Genomic DNA, 19,238 nt, shown 5'->3' with positions numbered 1-19,238 from the left:
CACACACACAAAAATGTTCCAATTTTTAAAGAAGTGGTTTGGCTGAAAACGAAACAAAATAAAACAAAGCATCATATACAACAAAGCAGTGATGAAATTACCACTCTTTCTTGATTAAAAATACATTTCATTTTAAGGAGAAAAAGAATAGCTACCCTATAGCATTTGGAAATAATGATTTTTATTGCAATTTTTTACACTTTCAGCATGTTCAACCTTCCAACTCCCCATGACGTTATATGCGCATTGAGAGACTTATATCATAAAACTAATAATCTGCCCAGTGATTTGGTTTTAAAGCATATAAACTAAACTGCATAACGTTTTCCTTCTTTTTATGGTATCTTTGCAGTCTACATATAATCAGTAATCAAGAACTAAAAAATGATGTCTGGGGCTATTCTTTCGCGTGTTTACATTCATTGCTGTTATTATTTTATTTTAGTTCCCCAATTTTTTTTTCTTTTAGCAGTAATCATGTTCTAGCCTACTATGCAGAAATAGACACACAAACACATATAAAAGTATATTCCATTTAGGTGGCTTCTCTTTTTATCTTCATTCATTCATTCAACAAATGTTAATCCCTAATATGTGCCAGTCACTAGTTCTGAAGTTCAAGAACATGAATAATGACAGTCTCTTAATGACAGTCTGAAGGTCAAGAACATAAAAGAATATGGAGTCTTTAGTTTCAATGAAGTTATGGTTCTATTAGTAAATATTTCAGATATCTTAGCAGAAGATTTTTGTACTGACAGAAATTTCAGCAAATTTCAAAACATATCACATAGGTGACTGCCCATTCTGCCAGCCTTCTACTCACAATTTCACAATAATCTGTAGCTATGATAGTAACTGGGGTTCTTTCAACAAATATTTTAGAAAGGTCTTCTACCTTCTCTTTAGCACAAAACAAACAGTGGTCAAGCCTTTTTATAATAAGCTCTGCGTATATGTAAAAAAGAAGGCTTAAACAAATGCCTACATTTAGACTAAAGCCCTGAGAATTCTTGCTAAGAAGCTCGTGGCAAGGGAAAGACACATGTGACTTATGTGAGGTGGACAGTATTTGAAAATAGAGTCTTCCACAGCTCTTAGGATAATCCTGAATAAACTCTAAATGGCACAGAATTAGTACAACTTTTACTTATGAGGTAGTTAAGGGCTGTAAAGCTCAGCTTTCAGAGTGATCATATTTCAAGTTTATTACCTATCAAACTATTATATCCATTAGACCTATGCCTTATGAGGAATTTTTCACAGCCTTTACTTCTTCACATATATATTCAATTTTAAACTCAACTGAGACCTACACATTATTCTACTACCCTTGGGCCTCAAATTATCTGATCAAGCCTGAAAAGAATTTAAACTATGGATTGATACAACAATCAAAATTTTTAAACAGACCTATTGGATGTGTTTAAGATTCTGACATTATGTTCACAAATATTAATAGTTTTGATGAATATTGGTTAGATGAATGAAAATGTGTTCATGAGCCTCCATTTGATGCTTGAATTCCTTCTATAATAATCCAAACAAATAAAAGGTGGTAAAATTTGAGTTGGGTGAAGGAAATTTTATGCAAGAGTATCTTGAGAACCCGAGGAGGAGTTTATTCACCAAATTTTCAAATATTTCCTCCAAAAATAATCAAAGTCCCACTCTGTAAGATGAGTTTTCTCTTAATGACAGTCTGAAGTTCAAGAACATGAATAACAAGTTTAAAAGGAGGAATCAATTTTTTGAATCAATAGCCCCCTAGGTCTTCAAGTAGCTCACCAAGTTCTAGAGAGTTTCTCAATCACACTTAAGGGACTTTAAAGAATTGTCTGTATTTTCTTTTGAAGAATATGTATTTCTAAAAACATAATAACTCAATTATTGAGAAACTTTTTAAATTATAAGAACTTATCCTTAAAATCACCTAATACCTTCAACACTCACACACATCAAAAAAATCCAATCTCGCAAGTTCAAATAAAGAAGTTAAACATTAATTATTAGTTGTTTCTGAAATCTCTTTATCTTTTGACACAGTATTTGCAATAAAACATAAAGGAAGTGACTGTTCAGTAATAGCTATTTCGCGTTGTATATTAAATGAATGCAAATAATAATAAATAAATAAAAATCACTGTGTTGCTATAGCAACAAGGCTCACCATTTTCTTTCGGAAGCCCGGTGGCAGGGGTTGTGGGTGGTATGGTCAAACCAAGGTTGGTGAAGGGGAAGACATATGAGTCCAACGTTCTGTTTTGAAAACATAAAGTTAGCGCTTTGAGTGATTTAACAGTTCTATTTTAAAATACAAACTTTCGAGACTAATATTGAAGAGAAAGCTACTTGTCTCCTGTCAACAGAGACAACACCTGTTGTACAGCATCCTGCAGCATCAAAGGCACATCGTAGGCCCTCTGTAAACATTTATTATTGAATAAATACAAAATAATACCAAATTTTGGTGGCCCTGAGCATGGATAACAAATAGGGACAGTCGCTTTCTGAATGAAAAAAAATCTAACAAAAATCAGAGTAATGAACATGCGTCATACCTATTTCTTATCTGTTTTGCAAAAGATTTTAAAGTAACATGTGTTCTTATCTTGACTTGGAGAGCTTCAACCATGTTACCTGTATCAAATACCAGATATCATGCAGAAACCTTAGAAAATGTAAATAAGCAAAAGGAAAAACTAATTGCTCCTAAGTCACTACCCTAATATTTTAGTAATCATTGCAAACCCTTAAATGCTTCCTATCACCCAGGGCGATTCTAAACCTTTTCTGTGTCTTGTCACATTTAATCATCACAACAAGCCTCTGAGTGTTTACTATCATTATACCTATTTTATAAATGAAGAAATTAAGACATTTAGGGGTTAAGTTGTACGCAGTTTATATTATGCCCTCTACAAATGAGCAGAACCAAAATTTGAATCCAGGAGTGATTGAGACGTCAGTAACTAAGCTCCTTGATACTACTTTATATTGACACCATCTATCTTGATTAACACGTGCAATATTGTCCATCCTTTTACTATGCTTATGTGTACATAAATGTACATACATTTTTAGCTTATCGCTGCACTTTATAGTGTGAATATCTTTCTTTGTAAATGTACAAAGATGTACATTGCTATTTTGGCCCATTACATAGCATTCCATTGTATGGATTTAACATGCTGGTGATTTACCAGTCAATCTTCTTTTGCTGAATATTTGAGTGGCTACCATTTTCTTGTTATTTATAAACATTGATAAAAATATACCTGTCCAATTATTTTTTTCTTATTATAAATGTCTAGAAATGAAATTGCTAACTCAAATGTAATATAAGTGTTAGAGAAATTTTTAGGATTTTAAAACATTTTGCCCATTGAAAAGTAGGGTCTCTGAGGGAAGAGAGTGTGACTAGCCTGTTCAGGGTTTTACAACAGGTGCATAGTAGTCACTCAATAAATAGTAAATCAATGATGGAATATAAGGTCCATTAGTCTAGCTGTCATTCATGTGCTCATCACATGTGGGTAGCCAAAGAACTGAGGTATACCTAACATGATCAAGTCATATTGCCAGAGGAAAATATGAGAGGCAGTTCTGCACCAAGATTTGGGCCAAGATATACTGATCAGTCATAGTTTGCTTTGCTTTCTTCTATTTGATCTATGGTTAAATATCATGTAAATCTCCAAATTAGAACTATTAATTCAATTTTTAAATGATTCCCCCTTAATAAACGTATACCCCAATTCATTCACTTAAGTAAAATAGTTTAAAAACATTAAGGTGAAATGGCAGAATCATTTCAACACAAATGTGTAATGTCACGAAGGATTTTATCATTATTTTGTAATATATTCATTGTTATTAAATTGATCAGAATAACCTAAACACAAATTCTCATGTAATACACAGGAAACTCCCATGGATCACAAAACAAGGGGAAGAAGGTCAGGCTCACTTGCCTGAAGTACAGAATGCATTTATAGAAATGCAGTCGTCATACCTTCAAATGCACCGAATATTAAACTAAAAAAACTCCACTCTAATAAAGAGTGAATAATAATGAATTTCCTTGATGGAAAATTAACATTTAGAATGCACTCATATTTATCATTATTGTCATAAAAAGAGTACGCTAATGTATGATAATTAGTCTTTGAAGTTAAAAGTAAAAGGTACATTGAAGAATTTCACTTCCTTAAACTTAAATTTGAAAACGTAGAAGTAGTCAATTTTGTTTTCCTTCTGCACGTCAAACATAGGGAAATTTGGGGAAATAAAGAAATCATACATTTATAAGAGTCTATAATATTTCTTCATATGCTGTCCAAGGAAATTTCTTGTGTTGGGCCAATATTTTTATGGCCTAAAAATATTGTGCCATGTTAAAAATTAGTATTTTCCAAGGCAAGTTCAGGGGAATTATAAGTAATTTTATACGACTTCTGTCACAGGGGTCTATTTGTCTTGAACGGAAACCCTTTGAGAGACTCGCAAAGGGTTGGTCAATTGTGCTAATTAGTGCTAGAGCCTGTCACTGCATTGTTAAGAGTCCCATCTGATTTCCTGATTTATTCTATTTTCCTTTCTGTTGCTTACATCCTTATTCTTAAGTTTCCTTATCTTAATCAGGTGGTGAACTCGATTTCAATAAAAATTTCAGTCTAATGACATTTATTTGTTAAGACAAGCACAGGTTTTCTAAAACCCTGAGTCACCATGTCCCAAAACACTTATTTGTCTTACCTTCTGCATCCCCATCACACTTCTAATATTAATGAAATGAAGAGAACTGCTAAGGTAGAAAACACGTCAGCTAGCTAGCTATAAAAACAAAGCAGCCCAGGTGGATTAAAGTTCAGGTTTTACGTGTCCCCAGCTGTCATTGGAAGTACATGTACTTGCTCTTAATTGCAAAGGATGTGGATCTTCCTCATAAAGCAAGACATGTTTTCATAAAAAAGAAGGGACTTTATGGTGTAGAGAGAGAACTTTATCTTCTACCAGTTGTAGAAGAAATAATTACTTGGTAAATATTTAACTCTCTTGAGAAAGACATACTGAAAGATATTAAACCTGATTAGATTTATTATTAATAAGTGTTCACTTGTCCCTAAATCATTATTCTTCTTCCTTGGATTACCAGCCCCATCTAAATATACTGAAAATAGGTTTTCAAATTAGTTTATGTTTCTAGCTATTAAAAGCTTACTTGAAATTCTAAACTATTTTGGTTAAATTGCTATATTAATCACTTTTTTAACAGCTACCACTCTGCTAAACCAGCCGGGGTCTTGGGTTAAATTAAGTAAGGCAGAAAGGAATTTTTTATAAACCAGTAAATTCCCAATACAATCATTTTTTTTCCCTTAGCAATTAATACCTTCCTTTATCATGGATAAAACCACACCCTCATATTAAAGCGCTCTCTCTCTTTCTCTCTCTCTCTCTCTCTCTCTCTCTCTCTCTCTCTCTATATATATATATATATATATATATATATATATACACACACACACACACACACACACACACACACACACACATCCTACTCTTGCAAAATTGAGTATCATATTACACTTAAGGCAAGAAAGTGGTTACTTCTGAGCATCAATCTTCTAGTGTTAAGCACAGTTTGCAGCATAAATGCCGGAAGATCAGTGAACTTCTGTACAGACAGAGCAACATTTTCTCAAATTTATTTCATTTTTAATTGTGCAATTACCCCAAATTTCTGACCATGTTATAATAATGAATTAATGTAAAACAAAGCACTGAAAAATGCATTTTAATGAGCAATATTTACATTCTACAAGTATAAATGTTCCTATAAAATGTGCTGAAGGGCCTTTAGAGGGTCCACCTGTACCTTTAGGGCCAACAATTATGTACACAATTGTAAAATTATCTTAAAGATGATGCTAGTTTTTTGGAATACTTTAGCATATTAACTGACCCATCACCCCACACCTTTGGAAAGCAGAAACACTGCTCAAAATTCCTGCCTTCTAACTATGCTCTGTAGGATCAGCCTCACCTTCTGTTAGAAAAAAGATTAACTTTAAATTATTAAGTTAAAAAAAAAAGTATAACTTAGCTTTGCTCCATAATTGCTGCAGATGAGTGATTAAAATCCCAAACTTATGTAATATTATCATAAAATATGGCATTTTTCTCAAGAAAGCCATAAATTGGATTTGAGCTTATGCACTGTAAAACCCAGATGGTTTGCTTAACTACTCAGACATCCTTCAGTTCAAAAGTTAATTGAACTAAAAACTAAAATTTTGATAATTGATATGCTTTAAGGGACTCAAACAGAAGGATAAATTAGCCTTATGCATGGGGTGTTAATAGACATGAGAAATGACAACAATCGGTCAGGAAATATTGGCATAGAAGAAAAGTATATATTTTCTATAGTTTAGCTATTATACTTTACCTGGACTTCCCATACTGTTGCTTTTCTTTCTCCATTCTTTTACTCACTGATTCAATATTAGTCACTATTTTACCCAGTTTAACTTGTTCTGGAATTTAAAAAAAAGAAAAAAACTCTAATTGTATACTATTAGTTTTTAAGTTATAAGTGTGTTTTTCAAATTAAATTGCAAATCACAGATTTTTTAATAACAAGTAGTACAATATTTTTCAAAAAAATTACTAACACAAAGGTACTCTAAAAACACATTTTAGTGTTTTTTTTCACCCCATGCTTCTCAGATGTTTTGTAATTACTAAAATTTAGGACTGAAAGTATAGAGTAAATGAACTGCATATATCAGGAAGGAGATAACTCCCAGTGAAATGTCTGCACGGCAAAGCACATACCAATGAGTATAAACAGCCTTTTTTATACATATCAGCATTATTATCACTATCATCATAAAGCTTAGTTTTTATAGGAGAACTTGCTATTTTAAAATAATTTAACAATCATTAGTTAATGTAAATAGGAACATTGAATGCTCCAAAAATCTCATCCATTTAATAGAAAATGTGAAGTCCAAAAAAGGCCAAGTTTCTGCTTAAAAAAAAAAAAGAAAGTAGTTCTTAGAGCCTAAAGGCAAATTTACATAAATATTTTAAAAATACTTATCACTTTATATTTTGTACAGTTAATGTAACAGTTTGAAAAATTACAACAAAATATTGTCATACATCAAGCACCTTACAGCTACTAGCCATGTATATTAAAAATATATTAAAGATACAGAGAATATATGAGATGAAAGCTTCTGTTTTAGAATTAGTAACAAACTGATGGTGTCTCAATGCTAACAAATAGAAAAGCACAGTTGACTGCATTATATAATTTAGATTTAAAACATATAACGTAGGATATCAAATTTTGGAGAGATGGAAAACAGAACATTAATATTTGTTGACCATAATATACCAGTGGTGTTAGTTAGCATTCCCTATGTGTCGTCATCTTACATGTAAGCCTCATAACTGGTTTTTTCTGTTGGCTTGTTTGTTTGTTTTGGTAAAGAACTGTGATTATTCCCTTTTATATATGAGGACAGCAGACTACCCAACAAGATCCTGTAAGTTTAAAGATACGGAGCCAGGGCACCAACCTGTATCCTTCTGACTGTAGGTTCACCCTTCAACCATCTGCTCTATTGCCCCCCAGAAGTCAGGGGACCTCAGGTACCTAATCAGGGAAAGAGGGTAATTTCTGTCTTGTTTGCTTTGGAGGATATCTACAGAGCGCAAAGGACACACTTTATGTAAAGATACATGGCAAGTAGAGAAATATCATATTAAGGTGAAGTAGAGAAAGAATTTATAGAGTCCTGAAAAAAGGTTAGAGTCCTAAAAATAGAAGCATTTGAAAATACTTGCCATACACGAAGGGTACTAATTGCTGTATATGGGTTACCATATTTTATTCTCTCAACCACCCCACAAATTAGGTACTATTTTTTCCTCCAATTTACTGATGAGGACACTGAAGCAGAAAAATAGAGGTTAACTTTCCCAAGGTTACAGAGCTAGCAGCAGGTAGAGTAAATATTCAAACCCAAGCAGCCTATCCATGGAGTCTGCATTCTTAATCATGATGATAAATACTCAATAAGCATATTTGTTTGTTTATTTAAGTAATATCTACCTGGTGAAAATAGCTATGCTAACTTCTAGCGAAGGGAGATGTAGAGTATAACTAATTAATTCCTTTTTTACTCAATGTGTTATAATCCACTTCCATTATTATTCTTCCGTCATTATGCCAAAATTGGCCAGTCAGCTCTTGTACTATTTTGACAGATCTTCACCATTTTTGAACACTCCTTCCTGCCTGCCACAATACGAGTTCCAGGCTCCTTCTCTCCTGCAAAATAAGAGCTCTAGGCTCCCTGTCCTTTCCATGTCCCAGACCTACAACCAGGTCTCCAAGAAGCAGTGGCCATTATCTCTTCTAAATTTACCTTTCTCCCCATTCTCTAGTGATTCCTAATCAGAAAATTCTAGTTCGATTTATGTTAAAAGTTCTCAATATTCTATCCCGAGCCCTGAAGCTTTCATATTTTCCATCTTTTTTTGCTTCATTTTACAAATTTCTTCAGATACTCTTTCTAGCTTACTAATTCTCTCTTCAGCTCTATTAAACCTATATTTAAAATGTATCAAATTTTTTATTTAAATTATTATTTATTTCCAGAAGTCCCTTTGGTTCTTTATAAAACTTCCTGAACATTTAATGGTGTCTAGTTTATTCATATCTTTTACACTTTTACTTTTTAAACATATTAAGCATATTTATTTTCTCTTCTGTATCAGGAAATTCTAATGTCTATGGACTTTGTAAATCTAATTTCATTTTGGGGGAGTTGAAGGGCTCAGTCTCTCACTCACAGTAGCTAATTTCTTTTTTATGTATGTTTGTTTTTTTAATTGTAAACTCATATTTCATACAAATGGGAATTATTTGCAAATTGGGATTAAGATCTATTCCTCAAGAAATAATTTGTTTGCCATCCAGGCATTTGAGAAAACTTTCAACTTATAATAACATTTAACTAATTTTTCACTTAGGGATTTATGAGATACTGGTAATATGGATTCTGATTCAATCCCAGATGAGCTTGTTTGTAGTTATGAATTATAAAAGGAAACTTTTTTTCTTCTCTCAGATCCAAGGCTGAGACACTCACATTTCTTTGCTATTTCCTTCTTACAAAGCAAGGCTTTTTATTTTCTTGGTTTAATCTTTCCCAGACAGCATCACCTTTTGGGGGAACTCAAATTTGGGGAGTCTCTGACCTGACTTCCTATCTTGAATGTGTCATGAATGTTTTCCCTGTGCTTTCCTCATAAAAGGTTCAATGAAAATGAAAGCTCAAGGCTACCAGAAATACACAAAAACTGCCAGGAACAGAAGCTGGTCTCTGCTCTAAGTCTTTATATTTATTATTCTGGGTTTTTTGTTTTTGTTTTTGTTTTTCCATTTTCAGTACTCTATAAAAATATATTGAATTAAGGAATACCTGAAATACTTTTCCCCCATTTTGCTAATCATTCACATTTCAAAACTCAACTCAGGGAATATTATTTGGTCTAAACATTGAAACAATTTGTACCATTCATTATAATACCTAACACATTCAACAAACATTTGTTACACGAATCAATAGAGAGAATATTTAACACCTCTTATTTAATTACGTAAAATTTTTAATGTCAGTACTGTATGTGCCAGTGACATGGATTACTTTCTTTCAGTTTTTTTTCTCAGCTACAATAGATATATATTCCTCCTTCAACTAACCCCATTTCTCCCCCAACCTTCGAAAAGAATTTTTATTTCTCCCCTTTCCAAAAAACAAACAAACACAAGAGCTCTAATTCAGGTGGCTAAAAGCAGCCAATCTTAAAAACAATAGAGTTAAACTGGACCAATGTAAGTTACTAGGAACTAGTATTCTAAAATTTAGAGGGTTTTTAAAAATATAGTTGGCATATATTATATTAGTTTCAGATGCACGGTATAGTGATTCAACATTTACATACCTTACAATATAATTGCCACACTAAGTCTAGTAGTCATGTTACCATGCAAACTTATCACAATATTATTGACTATATTCTTCACCTTTTTCACCCATCCCCATACCCCTCATCGCTCTGATCTTCATTTCCGTGAGTGTATTTTTGTTGTGTTTTGTTTGTTCATTTGTTTTGATCTTGTTGTTGTTTTTAGATTCCACATATAAGTGAAACCGTGTGGTATTTTTCTTTCTCTGTCTAACTTATTCCACTTATGACCTGGAGGGTATTATGCTAAGTAGAATTTAGACTTTTAATAATTAAGAAATCGGATACCATGAAAGCGAGTGTGTTCCCTATCACAGGTGTCACCCGGTAGAGATTGGATAGAAACTTTCTGGAGAATATTATAGACAGAATTTTACATCAAGAAAATAGTTGGGCTAGAAGAGGTTTAAGGTCTCTTCTACACAGAGACAATGATGCTATAAAAGTGCTTTACACGGGTTAAATCCAGATCCTTTACAATCAAAAAATGAGACTGTAAAATTTGTATATTGAGTAACTATAAAATACTTTAGGCACCTTTGTCTCTTTTTAAGACTCATTATCTAAATTACATTCAATTTCATATGAAATAATTATAACAAAATTTAAAACTTAATGTTTCAAATTTATAGACAGATTCATCAGTCAAGAATGACAGATTGCAATTTACTGACATTTCACATTCTAGTGTGTGGGCTGGGTGGATGTCATATGATTTTCTACTGTTGGAATTTCCAGCACATGTGTGTTATATAGAATGCCAATTCCTCACTAGATTGTGAACTCTTTCATGGTCTCTTGAGGACAAGAGTTGTGTGTTTATCCATCATCCACTTATTCAATTATTCATTCAACAAATATTTACCAAATGCCTATAATGTAACAGGCAGTCTGCTAGGAACTAGGGATATAAGAAATAACCTGGGGATTATGAAGGTTATAGTCTGAGAAATCAAATTAACCAAATGAAATAATTACACAAATAATTGAGTAATTCCAATTGCAGTGCTATGAAAATTTAATTTCATTATTTCATAAATTTTAAACAAGGAATGAAAGGTATACTTTAGCTGTTGTAAGTGGAAGGTGTGGCTGAACAATTTAATGGAAAGATGGAAGTGGAAGCAAGATTTCACTGGTTTGAAGGAACAAAGTCTTGGGAGATAATAAATGTAGACTCTGGTAAGATGTGATTTGAAGGGAAGAAGAGAGATGAAATGATCACCACAGGTACATAAATTTGAGGGGAAAAAATGCTTTAGTGTCAAAATATTTTCAGATGGGAGAACCTTTAGAATTATTATATATTATAGGAAAGGAGAAGCTGAAAACAGAAAAAAAGCAAATACCACATAATAAATGAGATAGGTTCCTGGCAGAGAAGGGAAGGATGGAATAGAATTTAGCTATGATTGAGAGAAAAGAGGAATTATCTTCTAAAAGAAAAAAGTAGATAAAGTTTCAGGTGGCTATTGATAAGTTTCCGGTGAGTTCACGATGAACATCTTTATTTTTTCCATGACGTAGTTGGTGAGGTCATTTACTGAGAGAAGGGGAGAGAAGTTTGATAAGGGTCTCCAGGAGAGTGGCAAAGAATTGAAATAAATAGTAAGTAAAAGAATTGACCAAGGTCAAATAAAAGGTTTTACTTTTGATCACCTCTTAATGCAGTCATCATCATAGCTACCACTTAATACCAAAGCAAAACAAAAACTTCTCTTGCTCCTGTTCAATTTCTCTTCGCTTTGTAGCAAAATGTTGAAACTGGTTGTTTACACATACTGTTTGTATTTCCTCACCCCATTTACTCTTCAGTCCATTCCCAATCCAGCTTGCACAGTCACCACTCTTACCAAGGACACAGTGACCCTCATGGCATCACGCGCACTGGGAAAACCTCTGTCATCTTATTGGACTTTCAGCAATGCTCAATGACAATGGTGACTCTGTTGTAAAGGGATTATGTGACAATACTTTCTCCTGGTTTTTCTCCCATGAAAATCAAGCTGCTCATTTTCAATCTCCTTCGCTGACTCTTCTTCTATCAGACTTCTAAAGAATGGCTGCGTTGGGCCTCGATCATAAGCCCTTTTGTTTATGTTAACTTCACTTGATCTTTAGGATATTTCATCCAGTTTCTTGGATAAATTACATCCCTACACCAATGATTCAAATTTTATTCTCCAGCCTACACCTGTCCTCAAAATTTTAGACTCGAGTATATAAGTGTCTTACATGTGAACTTGAATGTTAATGGGTATCTCATATATAATACACTTAATAGAATTGATTTTCTCTTTCAAAAACTGTTCTTTCCTGTCTTTCCCATGTCAGTAAATGATAGCATCATACAGCCACCCATTTAAACCAGAAACTCATGACCTATCACTAAAATGTATCTCAAATTTATCCATTTTCACTAGTACCACAATTGGCACAATAATGCTATATAACAAACCAAACAAAAACACAAAAAATGTGGCTATATTTCAAAGTCTCTCACAAATCTGAACCTTTGCTCGGATTTACTGGGTCCTAGTTCACCTGATGAAAAAATACTGGTGTGTATCCCCAGTCAGCCAATCTTAATCTTCCCCTAAACAACATTAAAACAGGTGTCAGGAGATAATTCTCCATGAATATTTTCACCTTTCTGAAACATCAGGGCTTTCTAAGCAAGGAATTCTATCACAGGGGTTAAAGATACTTGAATGGTAAACAAGCTATGGAGATTAAAGACAGAGTTCTCAGCAAAGATTTAGAGGCACCTTCCCTGGAGCCATTTATTTACATTCCAAAGAGTAATAGACATAGGGACTTTCATTTCAGTCTCTTCCCAGAATGCATTTGCTTACCTTTATAAAGCACTTGTTTGCCCTCCCCCTCATCCTCTTCTTCCCCATCTCTTCATCTCCTCCCTCTCTCTTATCCCCATCAACCATCCCCTTCCTCTCTCGCTCATGTGCGCGCTCTCTCTCTCTCTCTCTCTCTCTCTCTCTCTCTCTCTCTCTCTCTCTCTCTCTCTCTCCCCCACCCCCACCCCCCCAGAAAAGAGAGGAAAATATGTTAAAAGTTCTAAACAAACTTCAAGAGCCATAATTTCAGAGTTCCTTTTCTGTTGTACTAACTTCACTGTACATGTGGGCAACATCTGCCCTCATTGCGTTGCCCCAAGGGGAATTGAATCATAGGGAAAACTGAGGTAAGATGCTCTCTGTGTAGTTAAAAGTCTGTCTCTGGTCCAGAGACCTCATGTTTCTTGTCAGAATAGATACATGTGGGTGGATGGATAAATACATACATACATACATAGATTCATAAATATATAAAAGTTAACGTAAGCAGGGCTGACACACTCCTTTTCCTTCACAGATGATCCATGTGGAGGTGAGTAAAGCACTGACTTCCAGATGTCTGAGTCTTGTTTAGAGCAGCAGTTAATCTGGCCACTCATAGGTGTTTTCCAATTTCTCACTCTCTTCTCTGGGCATCTTCTGATGCCTTGAATTGACTGCTTTTGTCACAGCTCCTTAAGTCTAACTGTCCAGTCACCACCTTCCCATGCCTGTTTCCCATGATCCCTCGTCACTGTAGAAGGAAGACTGTCTTCTGGTTATAATTTCAGTTAACACCTCAGCCCTATTCTCCTTTAGCTCACAGCTGGGTACCTATTAAACCCTCTAGTTCTAACCAGTCTGTTGCAATCTCTCTTGGGACAAGGGTTTTCAAAAACAACTTGCTCAAGATTCTTACTCCTTCTGGAGACGCACCATACCAGAGAGTATGACTTACTTAAGGGGAGCAGCAGGGCATTTGGGTCAACAGACTGAGTTTGCTGCTCTACTTCTAGCATTGGGAAAATGGCTTAGGCTTTCAGAGCTTTAGTTTCCTCACTGTTAAAATTGGGGAATGATACTCTGAGCCTTACAACTTAGATAGTAATGTGCTAAATTAGTTATAAACTAACCACATAAAGCACTGAGTTTATAAGCACTCAGGAAATAGGGAACTGTTGCTGTTGTCATTAACATTTTTTTTGTTGTTTCTTTTGCTTTTCATTGAGACAAAACATAAATTCATCAGCACTCCCTAACCTAGCAGGACTCTTGTACCCACTAAGGACATTACCAGCGAGACCCTAGAGGAACTCATCTTTCTTACCCATTGTGTCTTTTCTAGGAAATTGAGGATATTTGGTGATAACCCCAAATCCCTCTGAACACGCTTCCTAAAAGTGAGATGTATAAAAATCCAAACTGAGTCTCAGAAGCAAATAAATACAGAAGGATACTCTAACATCGGACTTGAATCAGATTTTGAGAATGCAAAGACCTAATGTGATTCTAGTTGAAATACCATTTGAAGAAACCTAGGAACAGAACAATTATCAGGTGCATGACGGGTGTAAATGCAAACCAATGTAAAACTAAATATATTCACCTATTGAGGGGAGGAGGATACAAGTATTCATGCAGAAGCCTAAATTATCACAGTCCTTTTTCATAACCATTTAGTAACCTCAATATATCAAGGAGAATATTCATTTATAATTTCATTTCTCACCGCAGGTATTCATGGGGTGAGAAGGGTGCAATTGCAAGGGTAACGCTACTAAACAGAGAAGGTGGTAACTTTAAGGCATTAAGGAGTGTCTGCAACTGAAGACTTTTTATTTATTAATTTTTTGTAGCATTAATCACGTTACAGCTTGCAATGGTGTTGTCATTCCTCTTGCATGTACAGACTGAATTACTGAGCAGTGCTATGCAATATGTCTCACACACTCTGGCACTTCCATTTCATACTTCACAGTTTTAGTGTCACTTTGAGGTTTGAAATGTTTCACAGTTATTTTTTATATGTGGGTGCCAAAAAAAAAAAAGTCAGTCTATATCACTGAAAACGATACTGCAAGAATAGAAAATGGGTAGAATCAAATGGGAATTGTTGTCCATTAACATTCAGAACTTTATCAAGAATCAATCTACTTTTTATCAAAATCTAATTTATGTGTTACAGATGCATGGGTGCATACTCTTATTTTGCTCACCACATACAGTTCTTATAAAGTTAAATATACACTTTTATTGATGTAGATAAGAATCTATAATTAAAATGAAATTGGAAACACCATACATCTTTTCTAGCCTACAACTTGCCCATATGCTCTAACATAACAAACCCAAAAGCCTCAATACAGTCACCTGATCTAATCCAGTATAAATATTGAGTGAATTTCTATGCCTATATCTTGACATGTTTCTGCTTAATGTGTTAAAGTCAATCTATCTAAACAAAGATGGAATGACTTATATCTGCTACAAATATAAATGCATGAAGACTTATCATACATTGAACCATATATTGATCAGTATTTACATACAAATAATGACAAGCATTTCACCATCATTTTTGTAAAGCACTAAGACAAAGTGATTTTCTATTTCTGACTATAATCTTACTGATGATTCCCTTAATTGTACACACCCACAGCACTTTGGCATTCAACCACCAAAATACTAAATATATTTTTGGATTAATGTAACCTCTCCAGTACTCAACCAAAAAAAATTTTAAAAAAAACAAAACAAATAATGATAAACATGTGATAAACAAATAATGATAAAAATTAAAAAAAAATAATAATGATAATGATAAACATGTGAAATAATAATAAAAATGTGATAAACATGTGAAACAAAAAAAAAAAGAAAGAAAGCTTTTCACATAAGAGAAGTGTCTAGAATAAGCACTTAGCACAAATTAAGCATTAAGTAAAGATTTATCCTACTCCTCTCTTTCTTTCCAAGGGCACAAGATGCCTCCTCAAGTTTAAATGTTTGGTTTGTTTCAGAGTCATTAGTAAGCATGAAAAGAAAGCAAAAAGAAAAATAAGCAAATACAGATGGAAATTCAAGTAGTGACATGTTTAGGCATGCTCTGAATAACTTTTTAATATCTGAAATTATTTTCCACTGACACTTTAAAAGAATTTCTCCCTGGTAGGAAGAGATAATTTATGTTTACAATGTGGCTATGGAAGATTAGAATTAACTGCTAGAAAGTAAAAGAGTAACTTTTCCACCTAGCACTTAACAGAGAAACAAATACCGATTAATAATGCAGACATGTTGCCAACACTACTAATAGTTCAAAGGGCCTTTTCTAACTTTAAATATGCCAATAGGCCTCCAGGGTAATCCTGAAAGTGGGTGTGCAGAGACAGGGTGACCTCCACACAGTGGACAACAGGCACCAGCAAAGCTGCTGAGGACAGAGGCCATCCTGGTCTGCTGGGTTCCTAACGTACAAACTCAAGCTTGACAAGGCCCCATGAAAAATGAAAAACTGTCTCTATTATATTTTAAATTTGCTACTTTCTCTCAAACACCCAATTACATGCTTATCACAAATAAAATAAAAGTAAAAAAACCTTAAAACACACCATTTCTTTATTGTAAAAATGAAAGTAGGCTACTCGAAAGCAATAATGGGACACTATTAAAAAGGTTTTATTAAAGACACCACCTCAAAACAAAACAAAAAAAAGGCAGGAATCTCTGACCCAGAAGGGAAATGTGTGGTTTTCTCGCAGGATTTAAGATGCAATATAGTATGGTAGGATTATCACAGGCCCAGTCTTTTCCTTCCTAGCCAAGATTAGAGCTACTCGTTTTTGTTATAATTACCTGTTTCCTATTACCCCTATTTCTCCTCAAAATGTATGCTCTTTTTCTAACTCATCTTTCTGTTATTCGATTAGCACTTTGCACAGCGTCTTTCTGATACACACGTATGAGAACACACACATCCATGTATGCACATAACATGACTGGGTTTGTTTCTGACAATGTTTACCTTGAAATTTTCAACGAATATTGTTACTATGTCATGTCATTAAACAGTTTTAGAAAACAGAAAAAAATCAAAATAAAAAGGTTTTGACTTAATTTGGTTACCTATATTAGCTACCTGTATGAGACATTCTGACCCTGGATTTGTCATAGCCCCGAAGTACTGAAATTGTTTCAAACAGCCTCATGAAATTAACAAACAGATCTCAAAAGAAATTAATTGTAATTCATGTTAAAGTTAAGAGTAACACTTCCCAGTGGCATGTTTATAAGTATATAGGGGAAGGAGGCAGAAGAAATGGATCACAAAATACATGCAAAACTTCATAACTTCCAAAACAAAGGAAGCAAGCATTGGTTTAGACAGAATGCCAAGGCCTGGAACTGTGGTCTCTAAGGAGAGCACAAGGCCTTCAGTCAATTGTGTTTTGTTTATATTTTATTTACTTATGACCATGTTGTTCTTTGTGTGTCCTTTCTGTCGAATACTGTGGGATTAGCAAAAGCTATAAAAATATATGCTCTGAGCCATCAATAGAATTAGAGGATTCTTTATCCAGCATAAGAAGTTATTTTAATAATATTTAGAAAGGAATCATTCAGAATATTATTGTGAATGGCAAAAGGAAAATAAGTGTCAAAGGGAAAAATTGGACTAATGGTCAACTGTTGAGTAGCTGAGACAGTTCCAATTAAAATGGTAGAATATGAGAGAATTCCTAAGATCTTAACATTCTCTAGAACCCTTTCCCTATTTCACAATTCCACACACTATTCCCTACAATAAGAATGCCTTTCTTATGTGCAAGCACAAGAGAAGTATATTTTTAAATGCATGATCTTTGTGAAAAATGTGAAAAGCTAGAGTAGGAGTCTCCCATTTTCCAATATCTGTTGCACATTGCTATCAATACAAAAATTGGGGTGTGGGGGGGCAGGTGTTTCAATATATGTATAGTTGTTTATCTATCAATTATATTTATGTTCCACTTTATTAATATGTTATGTATACTACTTTATAAAATAAATATAGACATACAATTAGAATATATAGAAAAATGTGAACAGAAGCTTCTTCCTATACAATCAGATATCACCTTGCTCAACCCTTGGAATAAGCACTGCCTACCATGATACTAACAGATTAAAGCGCTGTTGGCAAACAACCATGGCCACGGCCAAAAAGTCTGTCCATCTGGCACCTGTTCCTGTAAATAAAGTTTTATTGGAACACAGCCACGCCCACATGTTTACTTATTGCCTCCAGGCTGCTCTCCCACTACAAAAGCAGAGATGGGAGAGACACCATGTGGCACACAAAGCTTATCTCACACTTTACAGAAAGTTTACCATACATCAGATTAGGATTAATTTCAAAGAACCTCAGAAGGGAGAATTCTGCAGACAGATCACTAAGACTGAGCAGCTGTGATGAAGAGAAAGGAAAAGGCAGAAGTGACAAATCCACCAGGGATGCCACCCAAGTTGCAAAACAGGCCCAGGACAGGAGTTTCCTAGCAGGATAAAACTATTAGAATAAAGGCTGACTAGTACTGTATCATGGAGCATGAGAATAGAACTCAAATACTGGTGAACGCGAAACAAAAATCAAAAGGTGTAGAGGACCCGAGTTTGTCTTTTTTAACTGATAACACCTCAATCAGAGGATAGATATCTCCATCTCAGCACATTTTAGTTAGTATACCTTTTATATTTCAGCACTCTCCATAAAATCAAAATAGAGGCCATTGACATATTTAAGATATCAATGGGCAACAATTATTTTTTAACATGAAGAATAGCACAGATTCCATCTCAATCTCTCTCTCTCTCTCTCTCACACACACACATTCATGCACAATTCTAGTGTGGCATCCTCCAGCAAATATAACAACATTCTTTTGGCTATGACAGAGGGTTCACTTAAATATGCTGCTAAAGATAATTGTTGGAATATGAAGAGTTGAGGCTTTTAAGTCCCCAATAATCTTTTTCTTTTTTTTATTACCCTTAAAATCAATATCAAAGATTCTGACATTTAGTTATTCTCCAGTATTAGTTTTCACTTTCTCAGCTAGAGAGGACAGAAATGAACAAAGATGTCTGATATATTTTTATATGCCTCATGTCAATTAGCATGAGTATGTGGTAATATACTCAATAAATAATTATCGATTGATGCCTGAGAGGTTCTCTGCAAAATGTATTATTGCATGTCAAATCTGACTTTCCCATTGCTTTTTATTACAAAATTGCATATTCTTTAAAACAAAGTTTCAAGATGAAGTAGAAAGAAAATAGAACTGGGAGTTTGTAAATTTGGTTCTAGTC

General features: G+C 34.1%; 1 protein-coding gene across 1 annotated transcript in view; it reads right to left on the bottom strand.

The window, feature by feature from the left end:
- Positions 1-19,238, bottom strand: part of IQCM (IQ motif containing M) — a 242,330-nt gene that overhangs the window by 196,924 nt on the left and 26,168 nt on the right. The window contains exons 4-5 of the mRNA XM_088792677.1: positions 6,455-6,542; positions 2,171-2,259 (exon numbers count right to left, since the gene is read on the bottom strand). Of these exons, the coding sequence (XP_088648803.1) occupies positions 2,171-2,259; positions 6,455-6,542 (177 nt within the window). The remainder of the gene's footprint in view (positions 1-2,170; positions 2,260-6,454; positions 6,543-19,238) is intronic.

Source organism: Rhinolophus sinicus, chromosome 15, assembly GCF_057876585.1.
Source record: "Rhinolophus sinicus isolate RSI-liver-muscle chromosome 15, RSI-T2T, whole genome shotgun sequence".
NCBI lineage: Eukaryota > Metazoa > Chordata > Mammalia > Chiroptera > Rhinolophidae > Rhinolophus > Rhinolophus sinicus.
Note: the sequence above shows the minus strand (reverse complement) of the source record. Positions and strands in the feature narration are given on the sequence as shown.